We start from the raw sequence: 19,121 nt of genomic DNA, 5'->3' as shown, positions 1-19,121 counted from the left end.
GCTTTCTTTAAAAAGTAAAAAACTCACACGTGTGTGATGTCCATATCTATGGCACATTAGTTCAAGCATATATATTAATCAAATTAGACGATTTTCGTGCGCCCACTAAACATGACTGCCTTAGCGATCACATGCCCACCTGTCTTATATAAAGTCATGAGTCCAAATTCATGCTGTGTGCAAACGATGCTGTGTTCTCTCGAGCAATGCTGCCTCACCCGAAAAAACTTAATTAAAGATCTCCTAACACGCTGATGGAGCTACAATAACGTAATGGACTCTTCAATCTCTGAGTTTAATGTCTCGGACGTACCCGGATAATTATATCGCATAGCCCCTCATTAGTTTGTTTTTCGCCTCACAAAGGGGGAAAAAAAAAGACAATTGCCATGAACGTTGTACGTATGTTTGGTGTTGGGTCAGTAGTATAAAAGTCAAAATATACCGTCGGTCCCCAAAGGGAGTCAACTAGGCCACGGACAAAGGTCCCCCGTGGCCCCCTATGTTATCCAAATGTCGGCGGTCGTCGAGGTGTCTCTTCATGCCTTTAAAGTTCAACCCCCACATGCATCCCCCACATTCCTTGCCCTTCACTTCATTATATGAATTGCTCACCAAAAAAAATAAAAAAATACAACCTTTATGCTGATAAAAGTTTCTTTATAAATAATTTATATCATGTCGAGATTTATCTAAAAACGTTGGCTTAAGTATACGGAATACTTCGCAAAGTATTTATACCGCGTGACACGCCGATACAGTATCCATGAGCGTGTAAAAATCAGTTTTTTTTTTAACAGATTACTAGTAAATTCGTTGAAATTTTTTTGTATGTTAATAACAGCGTGCATTTCGTAAAAAGAAATGCTTTCCTCATAGTATTGTGAGAGATGATACAATTTTAACCGTAGATTCTCACACTATCGCTTCGCGATTTACATAAAGCGCTCATTGCTTGGAAGATCATATGATCGTAAATAACCGACATTAATATCGGATAGTCGGACAATCAGCTCCTTTTGCAAAATCTTTTAAAAACCTCAAGTGAAAATTTAAACGAAACGAAATCCTTTTTTTAGGGTTAATAAATTACTGATTTATGATCATAGACATTAATAAATCAGGAATTTTCCGTAGGGTAAGAGAGTCAACTGAGGAGCGAGGCAGTGCCGTCGAACACGTGAAGGCATGAATGCACGCATGGCATTTTGTCTCGTAAACGAGCGGTGGTCAGATCTCGCTACTCATCGAAACCATTCAAAGACCTGAATACGTCCCCCTCTCACCCCACCTTATATATTGCGCCCCCTCCTGTCAATTGCTGACTCTCGACTTCAATTCTCAACCAACTCTTTAAAGAAAGCAAGAGCCTTCAAAACCCTAGACTGATTTCCAGAAGGAAAATTCAATTTGAACTTCCTTATTATTTTTTTTTTTGCCAACTTTTTGATTTGGTCTATCTTATCCTATTTTTATTATACAAGCTATCGTGTGTGCTATTTCTATATGATGTGCGTAGGTTGCAAAACCATGCTCCTTCAATCATGCATCCTCAACCCTAGCTTCCCTGAGAGGGTGGAGACTTGAACTCCCCAACTCCATCTTCCCAAGTGGAAAGGGTGGCCATTAGGGCAACCCTTAGTGATTTTTTTTTTTTCAATTGAATCAGAGACCTTTTGCATTTGTTTCGATCTAGTCCACCAGATCAATTTTGGTAAAAAATCATTGACCTAAACTCTGGCCATCTTACGTGGCACTGATATGGACATTTTCTTTATTTATTTTCTTTCCTTTTTTCTCTTTTGGGCTAAGGTCCGGCCAGGGTCGCCTACGTTGATTGATGGTGTCGCAGCCCTCGCCGACCCTTAGCCCAAAAGAGAAAAATGAACAAAAAAATGAAAATGTAAAAATACAATTAGATATTATTACACAGTGTCCACACGGGTGCCGATCACGACATGCACGATAGCCGAAGTTCAAGTCGGCGAATTTAGGTCAAAATTGGCTGGTTGGACCGAATTGGCACAAATGCAAAAAAATTAGGACTTAGTTGGCAAAAAAGAAAAGTTTATGATTGAATTGATACAATTGTAATAGATTTTGGACTTTTTTGATAACTTTTTCGATTTCCAAAGTGTTCTAAAACTCAACTATAAATTGACATAGAAAATGGTGTGACCAATGGTAAATAGACCTATCTTGCCATGAGATTATGAGTGAATATTTACATAGACTTTGCCGGTAGAACAATTTTTAGGGAACTTTAAGAGTAAAAACATGTTATGGACCCCATATTCTCGAAGAAGTAGACCCATCAATAATTTCTAATTATTCATTAATTACTCCTTTATTGCCCAGAGCATGTTATTCTAACAATGGATTAAAAACAGTCACATAATCGTTTCTCTATCCAAATAAGCAAGATTATAATTAACGCCCAGTAAAACTCCGACTAATCGTTCCAATCGTTACAAGGATCTGATTTCCAAAAGAATGCTTGTTAGACATCCTTAATAAGGATGTTTAAAATTTTCCAAAAATATCAATTATACACGTAAGAGAAAATATGGGTGTGTTGAAAACTTGAAAAAAGTTTACTTATCTAATTTTTCATGTCAATATTTGTGGTGTATCATAGAGAAAATGTGTCACATGTGAACTTAACTTGAAGGCAATAACCTCACGTATTCCATAACCGACATATTAGACCCTTTGGAAGATGCAGGCGTCTCCTCGTAACCACGTCGGTGGTCATAAAATCTCGACAAGAAATCACAGACTTTATCTTGTTTTCCTCCTAACAAGAAATTACAGACAATAAGGGAATAATTCACCCTTCTGCCATATGGGCATTATTCTTTCAAGACCCCCATCCATCTCAGATTCGATGCTGATAGTCCTCTTCAGAACGTTCTGGCTGGAATTTCAGCCCTAATAAAATCACTCGGACGACTCGAGAAAAAGTCAAGAAAATGCCAAAAGAAAGAAGCAAAGAAAAGAGAGACAAAGTTCGAATTTTTCCACGTCGAATTGGTCAAAAACAGGGCATGTTGTTGAGGCATTAACCCCTTCCTCCCCAGCATAAGATCTGGCCAGATCTTTCTGCCGCACCCCCATTAAAGAATAGGGAATATATGTAAATCCATCGAATTAAAGGAAAATGGCGTAAATTATCCCTGAATTTTGATTAAATTTACAATGTAATCTTTAAATTTTTAATTCATTCAATATGGTCCATAAACTTTAACCTAGTATGTAATGTCATCCCTAAAATAATAATTTGATCAAAGTGGTTCATGGACTAGTTCATGAACTTTTGGTACATATTCAATCTAGTCCATGAACCGTATAAAAATATTCAATGTCGTCATTCCATCAATTCAAGTTCAGATACAATATTGGACATTCTGATATAAATCAGGAGATGGATTAAATATGTATCAAAAGTTCATGGATCACATTGAACAAGTTAAAAAGTTCGGGATGGCATTGCACGTTAAGATCAAAATTCAAAGATCACGTTGAACCGAAAAAAAAATAAAAAAAGTTGGGGACGAATTTTCTGATGGAATTATGCATGGGATTTCATTCTTTCTCTTTTCCTTCTCTTGGAAGCCCCCGTATGTCCGATGCCGGTGTGCTTTTGCAAAAGCAATAAAGGCTCTAAAGAGACGGGCTCATAAAGAAAGAACGCGAAAACGCGTTGCTTTTCGACAGCTAATTTGCGAGTGTGTCCCTCAGCCCCGCTTTCGGAAAGGCAAAGGCACGAACGTCTTACGCTCTTGTCCACCGACGTTTTTAGCCTAGTTGCCTACCCAAGCATCGCGACAATGCCTCGTGCATTATTCAATTCTTTGCATTCTATTTAGCCCTAGATAGGTTTAGCTGGGGGGAGGTTATCATGCTTTCCTTTGGCCCAAAAAAAGGGTTTCATTTTTCTTTTTCTTTTTTTTTCATTTTTTTAATTTTTTTGGTGTCGTGATACATCGGTATATCACGAGCTCTTCTTGAATGATATTAGGATTTTAGAGATCGGGTAGTATTGCGATTTCATCTCGCAATTATTCATGTCAGCTGGCCGTGCCACCCGACATGGATAAATTTTTAATGGTCTTTCCATAATTTTCAAATATTTTTTTATTTATATATCATCTTTTCTTTTCTATTTCCCTCCACCGGCCATCACCTCGTTGATGGTCGACGAAGGTCTCCAACTTCAAGCGAGGGCAACCCTCGCCCTAGGCTGGCAAGGGCGGCCCTAGCTTGATGCCGATGACCACCACTGGCCATCGTCACATTGATGGCCAACAAAGGGAAAAAGTGAAAAAGGGAAAAAAGAAAAAAAAAAGAGAAAAGGAAAAAAAAGGAATGAAAATAAGAAGAAAAAAGGAAAAAGAAAAGAGAAAATGATAAATGCTGAAAAAAATAAATTATTATTAAAATTATCCACGTTAACATCAATCCCGTCACATGGGACGTCCGTGTCCACATCAATAATTTCTGACCAAAATTTCGAATGGACTCAATTGACAAAGCGTGAAAAAGTCCATGAGTCAATTGACACAATGAAAATATTTAGGATTGAATTGGAAAAAGTTTAATAGATTTATGATTTTTTTAGACAAATTTTCCCTTTGTTATATGTAAGAGTAAGAATAAATTTCATTTCTCTCTTTTGTTATGAAAGGCTTGTTACCCGTAATAGACCACAAAGAATTTAACTTCCCTAGTGATTTTCTCGATATGCATTAGGTTGCGCTTGTGCATGACATTCACAAGTAATTGACCGATTGATGATGATTAGCTAGATGCTTTTTATGATGAGATTGAACCTAGCAAAGATTGAGTTGCTAACGCGAGGGTAAAATGGGGGAAACCATCAACTTTATTTCCCTTGTGATGCTATAAATGGGGTGGACAATGGCACTATTTCCGGTTGGTTCTTGGGTTGGAAAAGGTGAAAGTCATCCATTAATTTAGGTTCATTAAATCTCTCTCTCTCTCTCTCTCAAAACAGCTAATTATAGGAGGATGATGATGCTTTTTCAGGCATTTCTTGCTTTTTGTTGCAAGGAGAAAATAATCATTTGTCCCCTTCCTTTTCACCTCAGTCACAGCCATGAAAGTTAAATTACTACTGCGAATCACTTTCACGAGCCTGTCTTGAGACACTTGTCTTGCTCCTCTGCCCTTGTTCACAGTCGGCCCGACCCGTGTTCGCGTCAGACGTCAGATTAATCCTGAAAGGGTATTCGATATACGATGATCATCCGAAGATGACTCTTTACTTGTGAATCATTCGACAATTCATTATCGCCCGCTAGATATGGGACTCGAGGTCTTAAGTCATTTCTCACTAAAGCCTATGAATCCCATAGAGCTCAAATTTCAAAGCGAAAAAGTTATACAAGTTAGATCATCTTCTTGGATCATTTGGAAAATAATGGAATGAAGGTTTGGATCGGTTCATCTAGCATTTTGGAATTGATTAATTGAATCGAACAACGTTTGGAGTGATTAATTTTCAGTATCCAAATTTGCATGTATATATGTTTGTATGTATGTATGTATGTACATACGTACGTCGTACGTACGTGCGTGCGTGCGTGTGTGATAATCACAATTCATAAGGCAAATGCAAATACTAGGTATCCAAATTTTCAAAGCATAGGCCGGCAATCTTGTCTGTACTAGTACTAGGCCCAACCGAACTAGTCATGTTGTTTTCAACTCTAGGCCCAATCGGCTGCAACAGGCCTGATGGACTTAGATCAGAGAGGCCTAGCCAATTATGTGACTGTAGATAGGCAATTGCTTCAATTGCTCTGTTCTCTCACAATCAAATGCTTCAATTAATCAAATATTTTTGGAGTGGAAATTCTTCACTTATTCTCTTTCGAACCCTTGCTTTTATTTTTTTTTATTTTTCTAATGGTAGCTGCAAGCCAACCTATACTTTCCTGGGGTTCTATGGAAATGTTGCGACTTGGTTGCATATCTAATCTCGAAAGATAATTACATCTACCCATCTCACCCTCAATCCAACTAAGCTGATCAGTAGAACATGTTGATTTCCTTGCACCCCGTCCCATATGGAGCGATGGAAACAGGATCAAATCTTGCTTAAAGCAAGCCACGGATTTCAATTTGCTTTCGAATTGATCATCGGCTCGAATCATTGACCAAGTCGTGTCGGCTTCGATACCTTCGAACTTATCCGGGGAATCGATATCGATTTCTTTACTTTCAATGAAATAAGACTTTTTACCCTGTTTAGTTTTCGTTCGTGAAAATATGACTCTTTATTTCTTTCGAGAGTGTCCACTAAATAAACAAGTTGAGGGCTCACCTAATTTAAAACGTGAAATGGACCGCTAAAATGACTTTAAAGTTTGGCCGATCGATTTAACGTGCCAACAAAATCTTAAATGGCATTTGGCATATAATTAATTTCTCTTATCTTGTCACTCTCAACCATTTCACTTCAACTCAAAAGTCATATAGTTGCCTTGCTGTTTATGGACTGTAGCCTCCATCGTGGTCCAAAAAGACTGCTTCTCGTGGTCTCTTATGACACAATTACACGTGGCATTGGAAACGTAAAAGCCACTTTGATTGATGCTTTTGTTTAACTTAAAATTTTATTATAAAAAAATATTTTTTTTTATGAAAACCATTTGGAAAAATAATTAGTTTTATTTATTTTGTGATTTATGAAAAATATTTTCCTTGCTTGTTATTTTCAATTCATGGACGACGTTTTCGATACATATACTAGTTTTTTGCTATCCTCAAACATCGAAAAATTGAAAAACGATTTTTTTTCGAACAAACGACCCTTTGACTTCCCCTAGTAATTTCAGGTCATTGATAATGTTACATGGCAAAGATTCAAGAAACATTCGTCCAGATCAAGAAAATTATGAGGTTCTTAAATATAAATATGGTGTATCATAATTTAATCCGCCTATTAGTCAGTAGCAATCATAATTAAACTCTTTGGTAAGTTTTCGTATTTTGAAATTGCCGCATTAGTCGCTTAGTGATAACATCAACCCTTAGAAATGTATAGACGTCGTTGATAAACAATCGAAAGTTTCGTCTTAAGTTCAACGTAGCAAATGATTTCTCTCGATACACACTTGAATTGGGCAACCATTCGTTGATACATTTAGTTTTATGGACTTCTCGACCTTACATTCTAAGAGAAATCAGCTTCACGTTAATCTCGACAGGAGCAAGTATAAGAGCTACAAATTAATATGGTAGTATTAAAATAATTTAATGGGAAATATCTCTTCAAGGACAATATGTCATATACAGATATGAGCGGGGCCAGACACTCAAATTGAGATCTTAATAAAAATAAAAATTAGTGGTTTTTCTCTTTTAAGAAAGAAAGACAATGTTATCTTTTTGAGTTTTGAATGAAAGAATTTACTTCGATAAAAAAAAAATTTTTGAAAGAATTTATTTCTTTTATGCATCGGGATTGTCCAACCCAATGCAAACGCATATAAACTAGCAGGTGCGTCACGTCACTTACAATTAGGTGCGACTTTTCCCTTTTGCTTCTTTTTGTACTTTGACCCATGCTCTTTCTAATAAGGCTAGATGTTAATAACGATAGATAAGTGTATCGAAAGTTTTAAAACTTATCATGAAAGTATGAGTGAGTTCTAAATTTTTAAAAAATGCAATCCAATCTTAAAATTTATTATGAAAGAAATAATCAAGTATTAAAACTTTCAAATATGCAATCAAGTCCTAAAACTTGTCATGTAATCGAGTCTTAAAACTTTCAAAAAGTACAATCAAATTTTAAAACTTATCAAATTGATTAAACCAAATTCTTCCGTTGACTACATTTTTTGAAAATTTTAAGATTCTCGTTAGCATTTTTGTGAGAAGTTTTATGATTTGATTACACTATACAAAATGGGAAAGGAATTCCAGACTCGATTGTACTATCGTGATAAGTTTAAGGACTTTCAATGCACTTATCCCTAATTAAAAAAAAAAAAAAGAACAACAACAACGTGGTCAACACAAACTTTTTCTCTTATTTGAGATCTGTTTTTGTGATATGGGTTTGAGATCTCTCGCAAAGAAAGAAAAAGAAGAAACAAACAAAAAGAGTGAGAGAAATGGCGGGGCCTTATAAGGGTTAGTATGGTCAGAACATAAAAAATAGCGAGTATTTAAGCCAAAAGACGAGTGAAAAAGCGCGACCCTTTTTTCTTTATTTGTCTTTTTAATCAAAATATGGCCTTTCATTTTCGTATGTTAAACACAGCAAGCGGGGCCGTTTGAGAATCCGGCCAAGGACAAAAGAGACAAAAAGGACAGCAACGAGGTGCAACGGACGAGGGCAATGGGCTCATTACACGTGGACTCCCTCCGCTACCGTTGCGGGAAGGAGGAGGGGAAGCTTTCGTATTGAACCTCTACACTTCTCGAACAAAAAAACAAAAAAAAAAAACACAAAAGAACTTCTACACGTAAGTCCACGTGGCGAATTGCTCTTGATAAACGGACCTACATTTCGCTCGAATACAAAGAAATTGATATGGAAAATGACTTTTTTTCCCCCACATTCGACGTGTCTGTCCAAATACATATCGGTTTAAACATCGCCCAAAGGAGTCGCTAGCGTGAGTCACCCATCTCACCTTTTTTTCTTTTTATAAAATGAAACGACAAGTCCAATTTTTTTTTTTTTTTAAATTTTCAAGTGAAGTCTGAATCGTAATCCTATCGCACGAAAAAACCACTAGCACCAGTTACCTCCCACCCATTTCACAAAAGAAGAAGAAGAAGATACGAAAAGTTTAAAATTTATTTTGTTTCGAGTGGAGTCTGAATCATAATCCTAACGCTCTGAATAGTCACTAGAGCCGGCGAGAAAAAACGAAGAAAAAGAAACAAATTTTCCAAAATTGCTTCGTCTTTGTTTTTTTAATTTTTTCGCCAAGCGATTCTATGTTCTTCATCTGTAAGAACGGGTCTAGAAAAATATTTTTTTTATAGACAGAGAATGGTGGATGGGTATATAGTTGCTGCCGATTCATACTGCATGAACGTGACTTCGAGCGCGTCACTTATTAGTCTCTTTCTCTCTGGCTCTCTGGCTCTCTGCTTTTTCAGGTACGTAAGCAATCTGTGTGCATATCGGATCATATGACCTCGTCACTGTCACGCCTCCCATTCTTATCTCATCATCACAAACCGCACACAATCCTCAAGTTTAAATCTCCCCAATGTCGTTATTATACGACAATGACTCTGATCTTATATGCTTAATATGTTCTTCTGGGTAAGAAAAAACTGATCTTGAAGCACAGACCCGTGTTGCAGAATCCGAGAAAGGACGCCGCTTGCACTCTCCCAGAGCAAAAATACAGAGACCCCTCCTTTGCAATTTGCAGAGAGACAGAGAGGTACCGTCCAGAGATCCGCGTTTCTTGCAGGGTTCCCGTGGTGTCACGAGTCTGAGTCTGTCCATGGCTTTCACACGAGAATTTAATTAGCTCCGACCTCTTCTCCGGATGGTCTGTGTTTAGAGTTGCTGGCTGGGTTATAACGATTGGTGGAGGTGATTGTGATTGCATGATTTGCTCCATTGTTAAGGGCTCTGATCGGTTTGAATGAACTCGGAGCCTTGAATCTTTTTTGCTCTTCTGTGGTATTGTTTTTTGGCTTGAATTCTCTTGAGTCGACTGATGCAGTTTTTTCCAGGTTTTGAACTGATCAGGGTCTGCTATCTTTCAATGTGTAAAAGTGTAGTGCATGCAGGCAGATTCATGACAAGGATCTATACGAAACCGTCACCTTCACTTCTGTCAGATTATTGAGTATCAATTACCTGAGAAGTTATGCTAATTTGGTCGATTATGAAGTCCTAGCATTGAGTTAGATACGCCAGAGCTGCTGCGATAGCAACCTATTTGCTCACCTCTCTAATGTTACATAAAACTGATAATGATGACAGATAAAAGGGCACAATGCTTGGGAATGGAGTCGTCGGGATTCTCTCCGAGTCTTCAAATAAGTGGGAAAGAAGAGTTCCCCTTACACCTTCTCATTGTGCTCGGCTTTTACTCAGTGGCAAGGATAAAACTGGAGTAGCTCGCATCATTGTGCAGCCATCGACAAAGCGAATCCATCATGATGCGCTTTACGAAGACGTGGGCTGTGAAATATCAGATGACTTGTCTGAGTGTGGTTTTATTGTGGGCATCAAACAGCCGAAGGTTCGGAATACCAAGTCTCCGTCCAAACATAAGCAAAATATTTAGCCATCTTTGTTTAATTATATTTGGTCTTTTGCAGTTGGACATGATTCTTCCTGATAGAGCTTATGCCTTCTTCTCTCATACTCACAAGGCCCAGAAAGAAAACATGCCCCTGTTAGACAAAGTACATTGTCCTTCATTTGCATATGTTGCTCGAGTATTAATGGAAGAGGAAATTTTTGTCATCTCTAATTCTCCTTAAACTGTTCTCAGATTATAGCTGAAAGGGCTTCACTTTATGACTATGAGGTCATTGTCGGCGAGCACGGGAAGAGATTGCTTGCATTTGGAAAATATGCAGGAAGAGCAGGACTAATTGACTTCTTAAGTGGGCTGGGACAAAGTAATCTTCTAAGCTATATTTTTTTCTCTGTATGCCATGTAATCCACGGAGTTGTGCTGAATCATGAAGAGTCTTTCCTTTTGATGTTTCGTGTACCTCAGCAGCTGTAGTTTATAGGCAATGCCAGTGAGGCTAATCCTCATCTTTGTTCCTGACCTCATTCAGGATATCTAAGTCTTGGATATTCAACCTCTTTTCTCTCACTCGGTGGATCTTACACATACTCCTCCTTGGCTGCTGCCAAGGCTGCAATAATTTCTGTGGGCGAAGACATTGCAACTCAGGGGCTACCATCAGGAATTTGCCCTCTGGTCTTCATATTCACTGGTTCAGGAAATGGTACTGTATCTTTGTAAATGGCTCTCTTTGCAGCCATCATTTATGGTGCTGTACACCTTGCAAGTTATATATCAAATTGGTTTGCTGCTTTGTTTATACTGTTACTCTATTAAAAGAAGGAAGGCATAAAAGAAGGAAGCCATCCTTCAGTTTCAGATACAGGAGTATCGTTTATTTCTCCCTGCAACCCTCTACTCTATAATGATATCTCATCTCTTATTTGCTTCTCTGTAGTTTCTGCTGGAGCACAAGAGATATTCAAGCTTCTTCCTCACACTTACGTTGACCCGAGCAGACTCCCAGAACTCTTTCAGATGGTAAGCTAACATATAGCTTAGCATAATGGAATTTGGGAATGGGTTATTTTGGTTTCCCATCCAATAAAGCACTCCCCTGCCGGAGGACCAATAAGGTTCATTAATGGATTGAAACTTGGAAGATGACCTCATATAATGAGACGAAGATTTGGTCTTATAACCGCTAGTCATGTGTTCTGACTAGACTACATCTTCCATAGAACCGCGGAATTGTTAGTGCACTTGATTGCCTTTTGGCTGTTATCATGTATACTTGCAATGTTAAATCAATTTTAGCTCTTGCTCCATAGTTTGATTTGGATTCGGCTAATGCTTATACTGTATTTTCCTTTCTGCTAGGCCAGAGATCCAACTCAAACAGCAAAAAGATCGAAGAGAGTTTACCAAGTATATGGTTGCGTTGTGACTTGTCAGGACATGGTTGAACACAAAGATCCTTCGAGAGAATTTGACAAGGCACGCTAGGCCACTTTTCATTTTTCCATAGATCAGAAGTTACAATAATCTTGTTACACATACTATGATTTCCACTCCAGCTGTTTTCGAATGCTGATATGAACCTGAAATCGTATACACGTGGACATTTTGCTTCTTTCAGGCCGACTACTATGCACACCCGGAACACTACTCTCCAACTTTCCATGAAAAAGTTGCACCATATGCATCTATCATCGGTATGCTTTACTCTATGTTGAGTCTCATAAGGTTGTTTCATGATTAGGATGCAAGAATTATGAGTACTGTAGGGCAGATCTGATATCTTTTTCATTCAAGTTTATTGAATCACTCCCTTGAATTATATGTTCCTTTGATCTGGTCCAGCTGATGTATCGCTGTGTGATTCACTTTCATGCAGTCAATTGCATGTATTGGGAAAAAAGGTTCCCGCGGTTATTGAGTAATGAGCAGCTCCGAGACCTAATGGAGAAAGGATGCCCACTGATTGGGATAGCAGATATCACTTGTGATGTAGGAGGCTCAATGGAATTTGTCAATCAGACTACATCAATTGAATCACCTTTCTTCAGGTATTGGTAAAGCAAATTACTAGTGTTTCGTTACAAAGCTTGTCTTATGTTCTTCTAGCTAGCGCTCTTCGATATTCCTCCACATCACCAGTTGGTTAAATCTTAACTGCGATAAGATCTTTACTTCTTGCAATAAAAACTAAGAGGTGATGACCATCTTGACAGGATCTTAATTGTTCAATGAACAATTCTTCTTATTACTGCTCTCTTGTTGTTTTTTTGTGGATGATGCACGCTCTTGTATGTGTTGGCTGTATATGGCTCGCTGACATTGGTTGGTTATGCTCCCAATTTGCAGATATGATGTCCTATGTGATTCATATCATCATGATATGGAGGGTGACGGTGTGATCTGTTCAGCTGTGGATATTTTACCGACTGAGTTTGCAAAAGAGGTGCAGTTCTGAATACCTGTGTATCTCATGGGACTTATGTATCTTGTAGAATGTGTTAGTTCTCAGAGAGGGTACCGAAAGTGCTCTAATGCTTTTGCCTGTTTAAATTAAATTAAATTTTCATTTTACTGTGGAAAGGCTTCCCAACACTTTGGAGACATTCTATCAGAATTTATTGGAAAGTTAGCGTCTTCTGTAGAAATTGCGCAGTTACCTGAGCATCTAAGGAGAGCTTGCATAGCACACAGAGGAAGACTCACTGCCCTGTTCGAATATATACCGCGTATGCGAGAATCTGATACAGAGTAAGATTTCTTCTGTTGTCTCTACTCTTTTGCTTTTGATCATTTTGTTTGGTGGAAAAATTGATGACCGCCTCAGGGTATAAATATATATCGAATTCAAGAGATATTTTTCAGTCTAAAATACAACTGTACTTTTTACTTAAGCAACCCTTACTTGCAGAGTTACGTAATCAACTGTGTGAAGCTGTTCAGCTCATGTCAAAAATGATAAGTTGAGGTTAACTTTTAATTGTAAAAGCATAGGTGAATCTGGATGATTGGTAATTTCCCAAAGTATGAATAGGTTGCCATTTCCTGATGTTTCTTTTGGACATAGAACATTTTCAAACCATTTTGGAATTTGCCTCTTGTCAGTATTAATGGTCCATAATTCTTTGATTCCCTTTCTATCTAGTCTATGATGTTGGTAAGAGATAACCCTGTACCTTTTGTCCTTTTGTATCTGTGGGTCCTAAATAGGATAGAGACATCTAAGAATGGAGTTCTTCTTAAGCAAGTCTTGAATGGATACTGATAGTTAGCCCCGTTTTCTCATTGAAATTACCTTTTCTCCTGTGAGAGCTATAGTTTTTTTCTTCCCCTTCTGGTCTGTGAGAGTTTGATACACACTACCTGGTCAGTTCCAGCAACAAAAACTTCACCTTAATCCTCTATGATTTGTCATAAATCATTATGATACTACTGAATGAACGTTTAGGTTTTCACTTCATCACATGAATATTTTCATTTCATATCTGCAGGAGCATGCCGGTAAACCTTGTCAATATACCCGCATACAGGATGAAAAAATTCACAGAATTGGTGAGTTATACTGTCTCTCTCCTTATCAGGCATTCTTGAGTATGTGATGCACCACACCGATGCAGAACATTATCTTGACTTTGGTACGGATAAGCTGTTTACATATGTGCAGTTACCTTATGAAAACTATTCTAACCATCAGGTTTCCCTGAGCGGCCATTTATTCGACAAGTTCCTGATAAATGAGGCTTTGAACATCATCGAAGCGGCAGGCGGTTCCTTCCACTTGGTTAAGTGCCAAGTTGGCCAGAGTGCTGATGCACCATCTTATTCAGAACTTGAAGTGAGTAGATCTGTTCACCACTTTTAATTTGGAAGGGGGAACTTACGAAGTGGGTCAATTCTCTTTTTGACCTTTCTCTGTAAGAGTAATCAGAAGTCCTATTCCATCCGTGTTCTTACATCTTTATTGTCGTAGTAATATTCCGATAGACTATCTAACATAGTTGCACCTTCTGTGTCACTGTTTCTGAAATTGTTATACTTCACTATATCGTGGGAGAATTTCTATAATGACCTATCTGTGGATGCTTATGCTATCTGAATTACTAAGAGCTAATTCCTTTGTTAACCCTGGTTAGCTTCAAGTTTGACAATCTAAAGTTTGAGTAAAATATGAATATACTCCCTTTTATCACTTCTGCTTCTTGTTGCCGTTCATGGTTCTGTTTGTTGTGTAAGTTCAATTTCTCAACATTGCACTTCTTTTTCCCTTGCAGGTGGGTGCAGATGATAGGGAAGTCTTGGATCAGATTATAGATTCTCTAAATTCTCTTGCTAATCGGAGTGAAAATGGACCTCAGCCAGACAACAGAACAAGTTCGACATCAAAGACGGATGGTACGGTGGTGAATAATGGCACTAAAAGCAGCTGTGATCTGGGAAATACGCGTTCCGTTCTGATTCTTGGTGCTGGGAGGGTCTGCCAACCAGCTGCTGAGCTCTTGGCATCTATTGGAAGCACTTCATACCGCCAAAGGCATGATTCGCATTTGAAGGTTGACTCCGAAGAGCAGGGACATGTTCAAGTTGTTGTGGCGTCTCTCTACCTAAAGGATGCAGAAGAGGTAGAACTGACAAAATATTTTTTCATTGAGGAAATTCAGGCATGATTATAATGTTACTGAGCATATGATTGTTCCTAAACTTTCTTATTTGTTGATGAGGCAAAAATTTTCTGTATGAGAATTAAAAAGTAGCAATCATGGCAAACACATGGCGACTATTGGCTATCTGTCTTTCTGGGATTGAATTTTCGTTCTAATGTTCGGGTGGGCACAGACTATAGAAGGCATTCCAAATGCAACTGCAATTGAGCTCGATGTGGCAGACCATGTTAGTCTCTCCAAGTGCATTTCTCAGGTATTTGGGACTTCTATTGATGGAGATTATACATTCCTTCTGGTCGTGTGAGGACTCACATTAATTTGTATGACTAACTCACGTTGTTCTTTCCCTTGTCCAGGTGGATGTTGTCATAAGTTTGCTTCCCTCTCTTTTCCATGTTACTGTAGCAAACGCTTGCATCGAGGTACACTGTACAGGAGCTTGAATTTATATAACATATCAGCAATTAACAGGATCATGAACTTAATTGACCATCTCATGCTGTCGTCTGTACCCTACATTTGGTGCAGCTTAAAAAGCATCTTGTAACGGCTAGCTACGTCGATGAGCAGACATCTAAGTTAGATGAGAAGGCAAAAGATGCTGGCATTACAATTCTTGGAGAGATGGGGTTGGACCCTGGAATTGGTAACTGTTTTCCCCATGTGTGGTGCTCGTAGAGAACTTAATATTACAAAGAGGCACTAGTTTCGTATATTTCAAATTGTACACTGCGCTCCTTCATTTGGTAATTGGGTACTTGATATGTTCATGCGCCTTTCATGTACATTCATGTACTCTTTAACATGTCGATCTGATATCAAGCATTTTCTTTCGTCATTTTGTTACCTTACTGGAGCTGCTGTATCTGTTTTAAATGCACCAGATCATATGATGGCAATGAAGATGATTGATCAAGCACACCAACGGAAAGGGAGAATAAGATCTTTCACTTCCTACTGCGGAGGCCTCCCATCACCTGCAGCTGCAAATAATCCACTAGCATATAAGTTCAGGTATTCTCTGTCTCAAAGCGTGAACAAATCGTTTTCTATCAACTGGTCTATGAAAGACCATAAGAACACATTTCCCGCTTTTTGCTTTTTTAAACCATTTCTTCTGATGCAATCTATGGAATTGATCAGAATTGTCGATAGAATATATAAGCTCCTACTTCTTCTTCATTCCAGGATTATCTTCCTTGCCCAATTTAATTTATTACTTCTGATGCATCTGGTTTCTGATCTTATGAAAAGAGTGTATTAAAAAATGCTCTCTGTATACTTTCATAGTTGGAATCCTGCTGGAGCTATCCGAGTTGGGCGTAATCCTGCCTTATACAAGTCTCATGGTGAAACTATTCATGTTGATGGTACGATGTCCACTTTCAGTAGGGTGAAAACGTTCAAATGTAGTTTTGATTTTATTCTCTTGTCCACGAACTTTTGGAATTTCCGGTTTTCATCACGTGGTACCGCGCTGCATTGATTATCAAGTTCATTCTGATCACAGCGAATTGATTGTGCTTCTAAATTTGCTTTCTGCCTTACATCCATGGTGTCAACAATGTGCAGGAGACAAACTTTATGAATCTGCTACCAGATTCCGAATACCCGAACTCCCTGCCTTTGCACTGGAGTGTCTTCCGAATCGCAACTCTTTGGTATATGGGGACTTGTACAGAATAAGTAAAGAAGCTTCGACCATTTTCCGTGGAACCCTCCGCTATGAAGGCATGATGAACTTTTAAATCTTTTATGATCTCACTACCTCTCTTTTTTAGCCTGCAAAAAGCTAGCTCCCGAAGCATAGTATGAAAGTTGAAGTTCTGAAAGAAACATGAATTGAACATGCTTGCTGTTCTTAACAGAGAGACGTAAAAAATTGGCCACTTGTGAATGTTACTAATATTCTCGGAATTTGTTGTTATTTCTTTCTGTAGGTTTCGGAGAAATAATGGGGACTCTTGCAAAAGTAGGCTTGTTTGATACTGAAGCCCAAATGATACTCAAGAGCAGCGAGCGACCCACATTCCGGACCTTCTTGCTCAAGCATCTCAAACTCGAAAAGGAAGATTCAGACAAGGCTTCAGTTGGGGAGAAAGAGATTGCCCAGCAATTGCTCATACTCGGACACTGCAGTGAAGAAGGAACAGCCCTAAGGACGGCCAAAACCGTCCTGTATGTACCTCTTGATTGTTCAAACTTCAAAGTACTTTTTACTCACATAATTACCAGTTGGGCCTGCTAACTATTCTATATCCCTTATCCGTACATTTCTAGAGCTGAACATTTTTTCCTTGCGCGTTAAGAAAGCATTTCGTTTGTTGCTGCATGCTTTAGGTTCTTGGGTCTTCACGAGCAGATGCAAGTCCCTGCATCCTGCCAGAGTGCCTTCGACGTAACCTGTCTTCTCATGGAAGAAAGATTGGCCTACTCTAGCACAGAACAGGTATGATCCGGCGTGTACTATAACAGTAGCAGAGATTGGGCTGACACGTATGTATCACTGTATCGCCGTGGTTAGTGTATAATGAAACTCCATATGACAAGAAGTTTGATTTTTGATTAGGATATGGTGCTTCTGCATCATGAGGTGGAGGTTGAGTACCCAGAGAGTCAGCACAAAGAAAACCACGGTGCCACTCTAATGGAGTTTGGGAGGACCGAGAATGGCAAAACCACCACCGCCATGGCTCTCACGGTTGGTGTCCCGGTAGCCATTGGAGCTCTGGTACTTTCGCGTGCACCTTGTTCCTCTGTTAAATGAATCCAACTATATGGTTCAACTAAGCTATTTTTCTTCTCTACTATTGCAGCTTTTACTTGAGAACAAGATCAAGACGAGAGGCGTGTTGAGACCTATCGAACCTGAAGTATATGTGCCAGGTATATTCGAAAATTAGCCGCATAATTCTCGTTGTGTCCTCCATTATCAACTATTGTCTTCTGCTGCATTTTGGATATAACAAAAGGTTGATTATACCCCTCTTCTCAGCCTATCAAGTGATTTTTGCTTGTCACCAACTTCCCGTCTGAGACTCCTAGGCAGGATTCGCTCATTGGCAACTCAAAACCTCTGACCGACTACTTTGATGTTGCTATGACGTTAAGAGAATTCGACATATTGGCCTCCAGACTCCCTCTTGACACTGGAATAAACCGATGACATTCTCTTCTTCTTCTTTTTCTGTTGCAGCACTGGATATCCTGCAAGCTCAAGGTATCCGCGTAATGGAGAAGATTGAGTGAATTGGACTTTCGGGAATGTGCCTGATTCTATCGTGCATGCCGATTGAAAGGAACCAAAAAGAAGATGGAAAACTGAACAACATAGAATCTCATTTAGCGTTCCTTGTAGATAAATTATCTGAATCACCATCTTCTGCAACTATTGAAACTAGGGCATTTATTAACTGAAAGATCCCAGGCATTGCATTAATGTAGATTCACTTGCTTTTCGCATCGAACTGTATATTTTCAGTTTTTAATAGCTTTGAAAGTCAACAAGCTTTGATCATGTTCCCATGGTCTGATCTGACATCAAGGTTCTGTCGGGGGGGAAGCACGCCAGAAGTCTTAATACATTCGGAATGGGAAGCGGATTGACAACCTAGTTAGATCCATCTTAACTCAAAAGCATAAACCATTAACTTACGGGCCAATTAGGTATTATCCTCTCAGACACTGGGATGATATTGCGATAATGGGAGTATCACATCTGGTTTGATCGCCCGACTTTTTATTGTCAACTGAAAATTTAAGCATCTCAAACGTCAAATTTGCCACTTCTGACGGGTCAAACATAATGCTAGCTTTCTTTTTGTCGGCAACTCCAAATCAGAAGCCTAATATTAGTGAACGTTTATAATTGGTAACCTATTTCTGGGCTAAAAAAATTTATAGATCAGATGCTTGAAACTTTCATGAGCACATAACGATGTCCTGAATTCGAATATGCAAACGCAACGCCTTAGCTGAAATTTTCCAGATAAATGCTCGAAACTATCCTTTGTACAAAGATAGCATCAGGGATTCATTGCTCCTAGCGTTTCTAATGGTTTTGCTGAAACTATCTGGAAACTCAACTATATTTTCATTGTTATGGATGTACTTCCTCTCAGATATGCCCCAAGAGCTCATTCATAATAATTTGAGCCTGATGTAGCCAACATTGACAAGGGAAAGTCTG

At 38.7% G+C, this 19,121-nt stretch overlaps 1 protein-coding gene across 3 annotated transcripts; it reads left to right on the top strand.

The window, feature by feature from the left end:
* The first annotated feature begins 9,269 nt into the window (after positions 1–9,269).
* LOC115746750 (alpha-aminoadipic semialdehyde synthase) lies at positions 9,270–18,462 on the top strand. 3 transcript variants are annotated; one of them, XM_030682658.2, is made up of 25 exons: positions 9,271–9,440; positions 9,992–10,253; positions 10,333–10,419; positions 10,509–10,638; positions 10,804–10,977; positions 11,212–11,294; positions 11,634–11,750; positions 11,893–11,968; positions 12,151–12,322; positions 12,621–12,717; positions 12,856–13,022; positions 13,763–13,823; positions 13,966–14,106; positions 14,543–14,890; positions 15,105–15,185; positions 15,289–15,354; positions 15,461–15,578; positions 15,817–15,946; positions 16,223–16,302; positions 16,505–16,663; positions 16,873–17,110; positions 17,273–17,381; positions 17,502–17,663; positions 17,749–17,818; positions 18,129–18,462. In XM_030682658.2, the coding sequence occupies exons 2-25, from the start codon at positions 10,005–10,007 to the stop codon at positions 18,179–18,181; spliced, it is 3,168 nt and encodes a 1,055-aa protein (XP_030538518.1). In that variant the 5' UTR covers positions 9,271–9,440; positions 9,992–10,004; the 3' UTR covers positions 18,182–18,462. The 3 variants fall into 3 exon arrangements, with proteins under 3 accessions (XP_048133337.1, XP_030538518.1, XP_048133336.1); XM_048277379.1 differs by lacking the exon at positions 9,271–9,440 and adding an exon at positions 9,466–9,489; XM_048277380.1 differs by lacking the exon at positions 11,634–11,750 and having other exon boundaries at positions 9,270–9,440.
* Positions 18,463–19,121: the final 659 nt, after the last annotated feature.

This window comes from Rhodamnia argentea, chromosome 4, assembly GCF_020921035.1.
Source record: "Rhodamnia argentea isolate NSW1041297 chromosome 4, ASM2092103v1, whole genome shotgun sequence".
Taxonomy (NCBI): domain Eukaryota; kingdom Viridiplantae; phylum Streptophyta; class Magnoliopsida; order Myrtales; family Myrtaceae; genus Rhodamnia; species Rhodamnia argentea.
The sequence above is the reverse complement of the archived record's forward strand: the minus strand, read 5'-3'. Positions and strand labels throughout refer to the sequence as shown.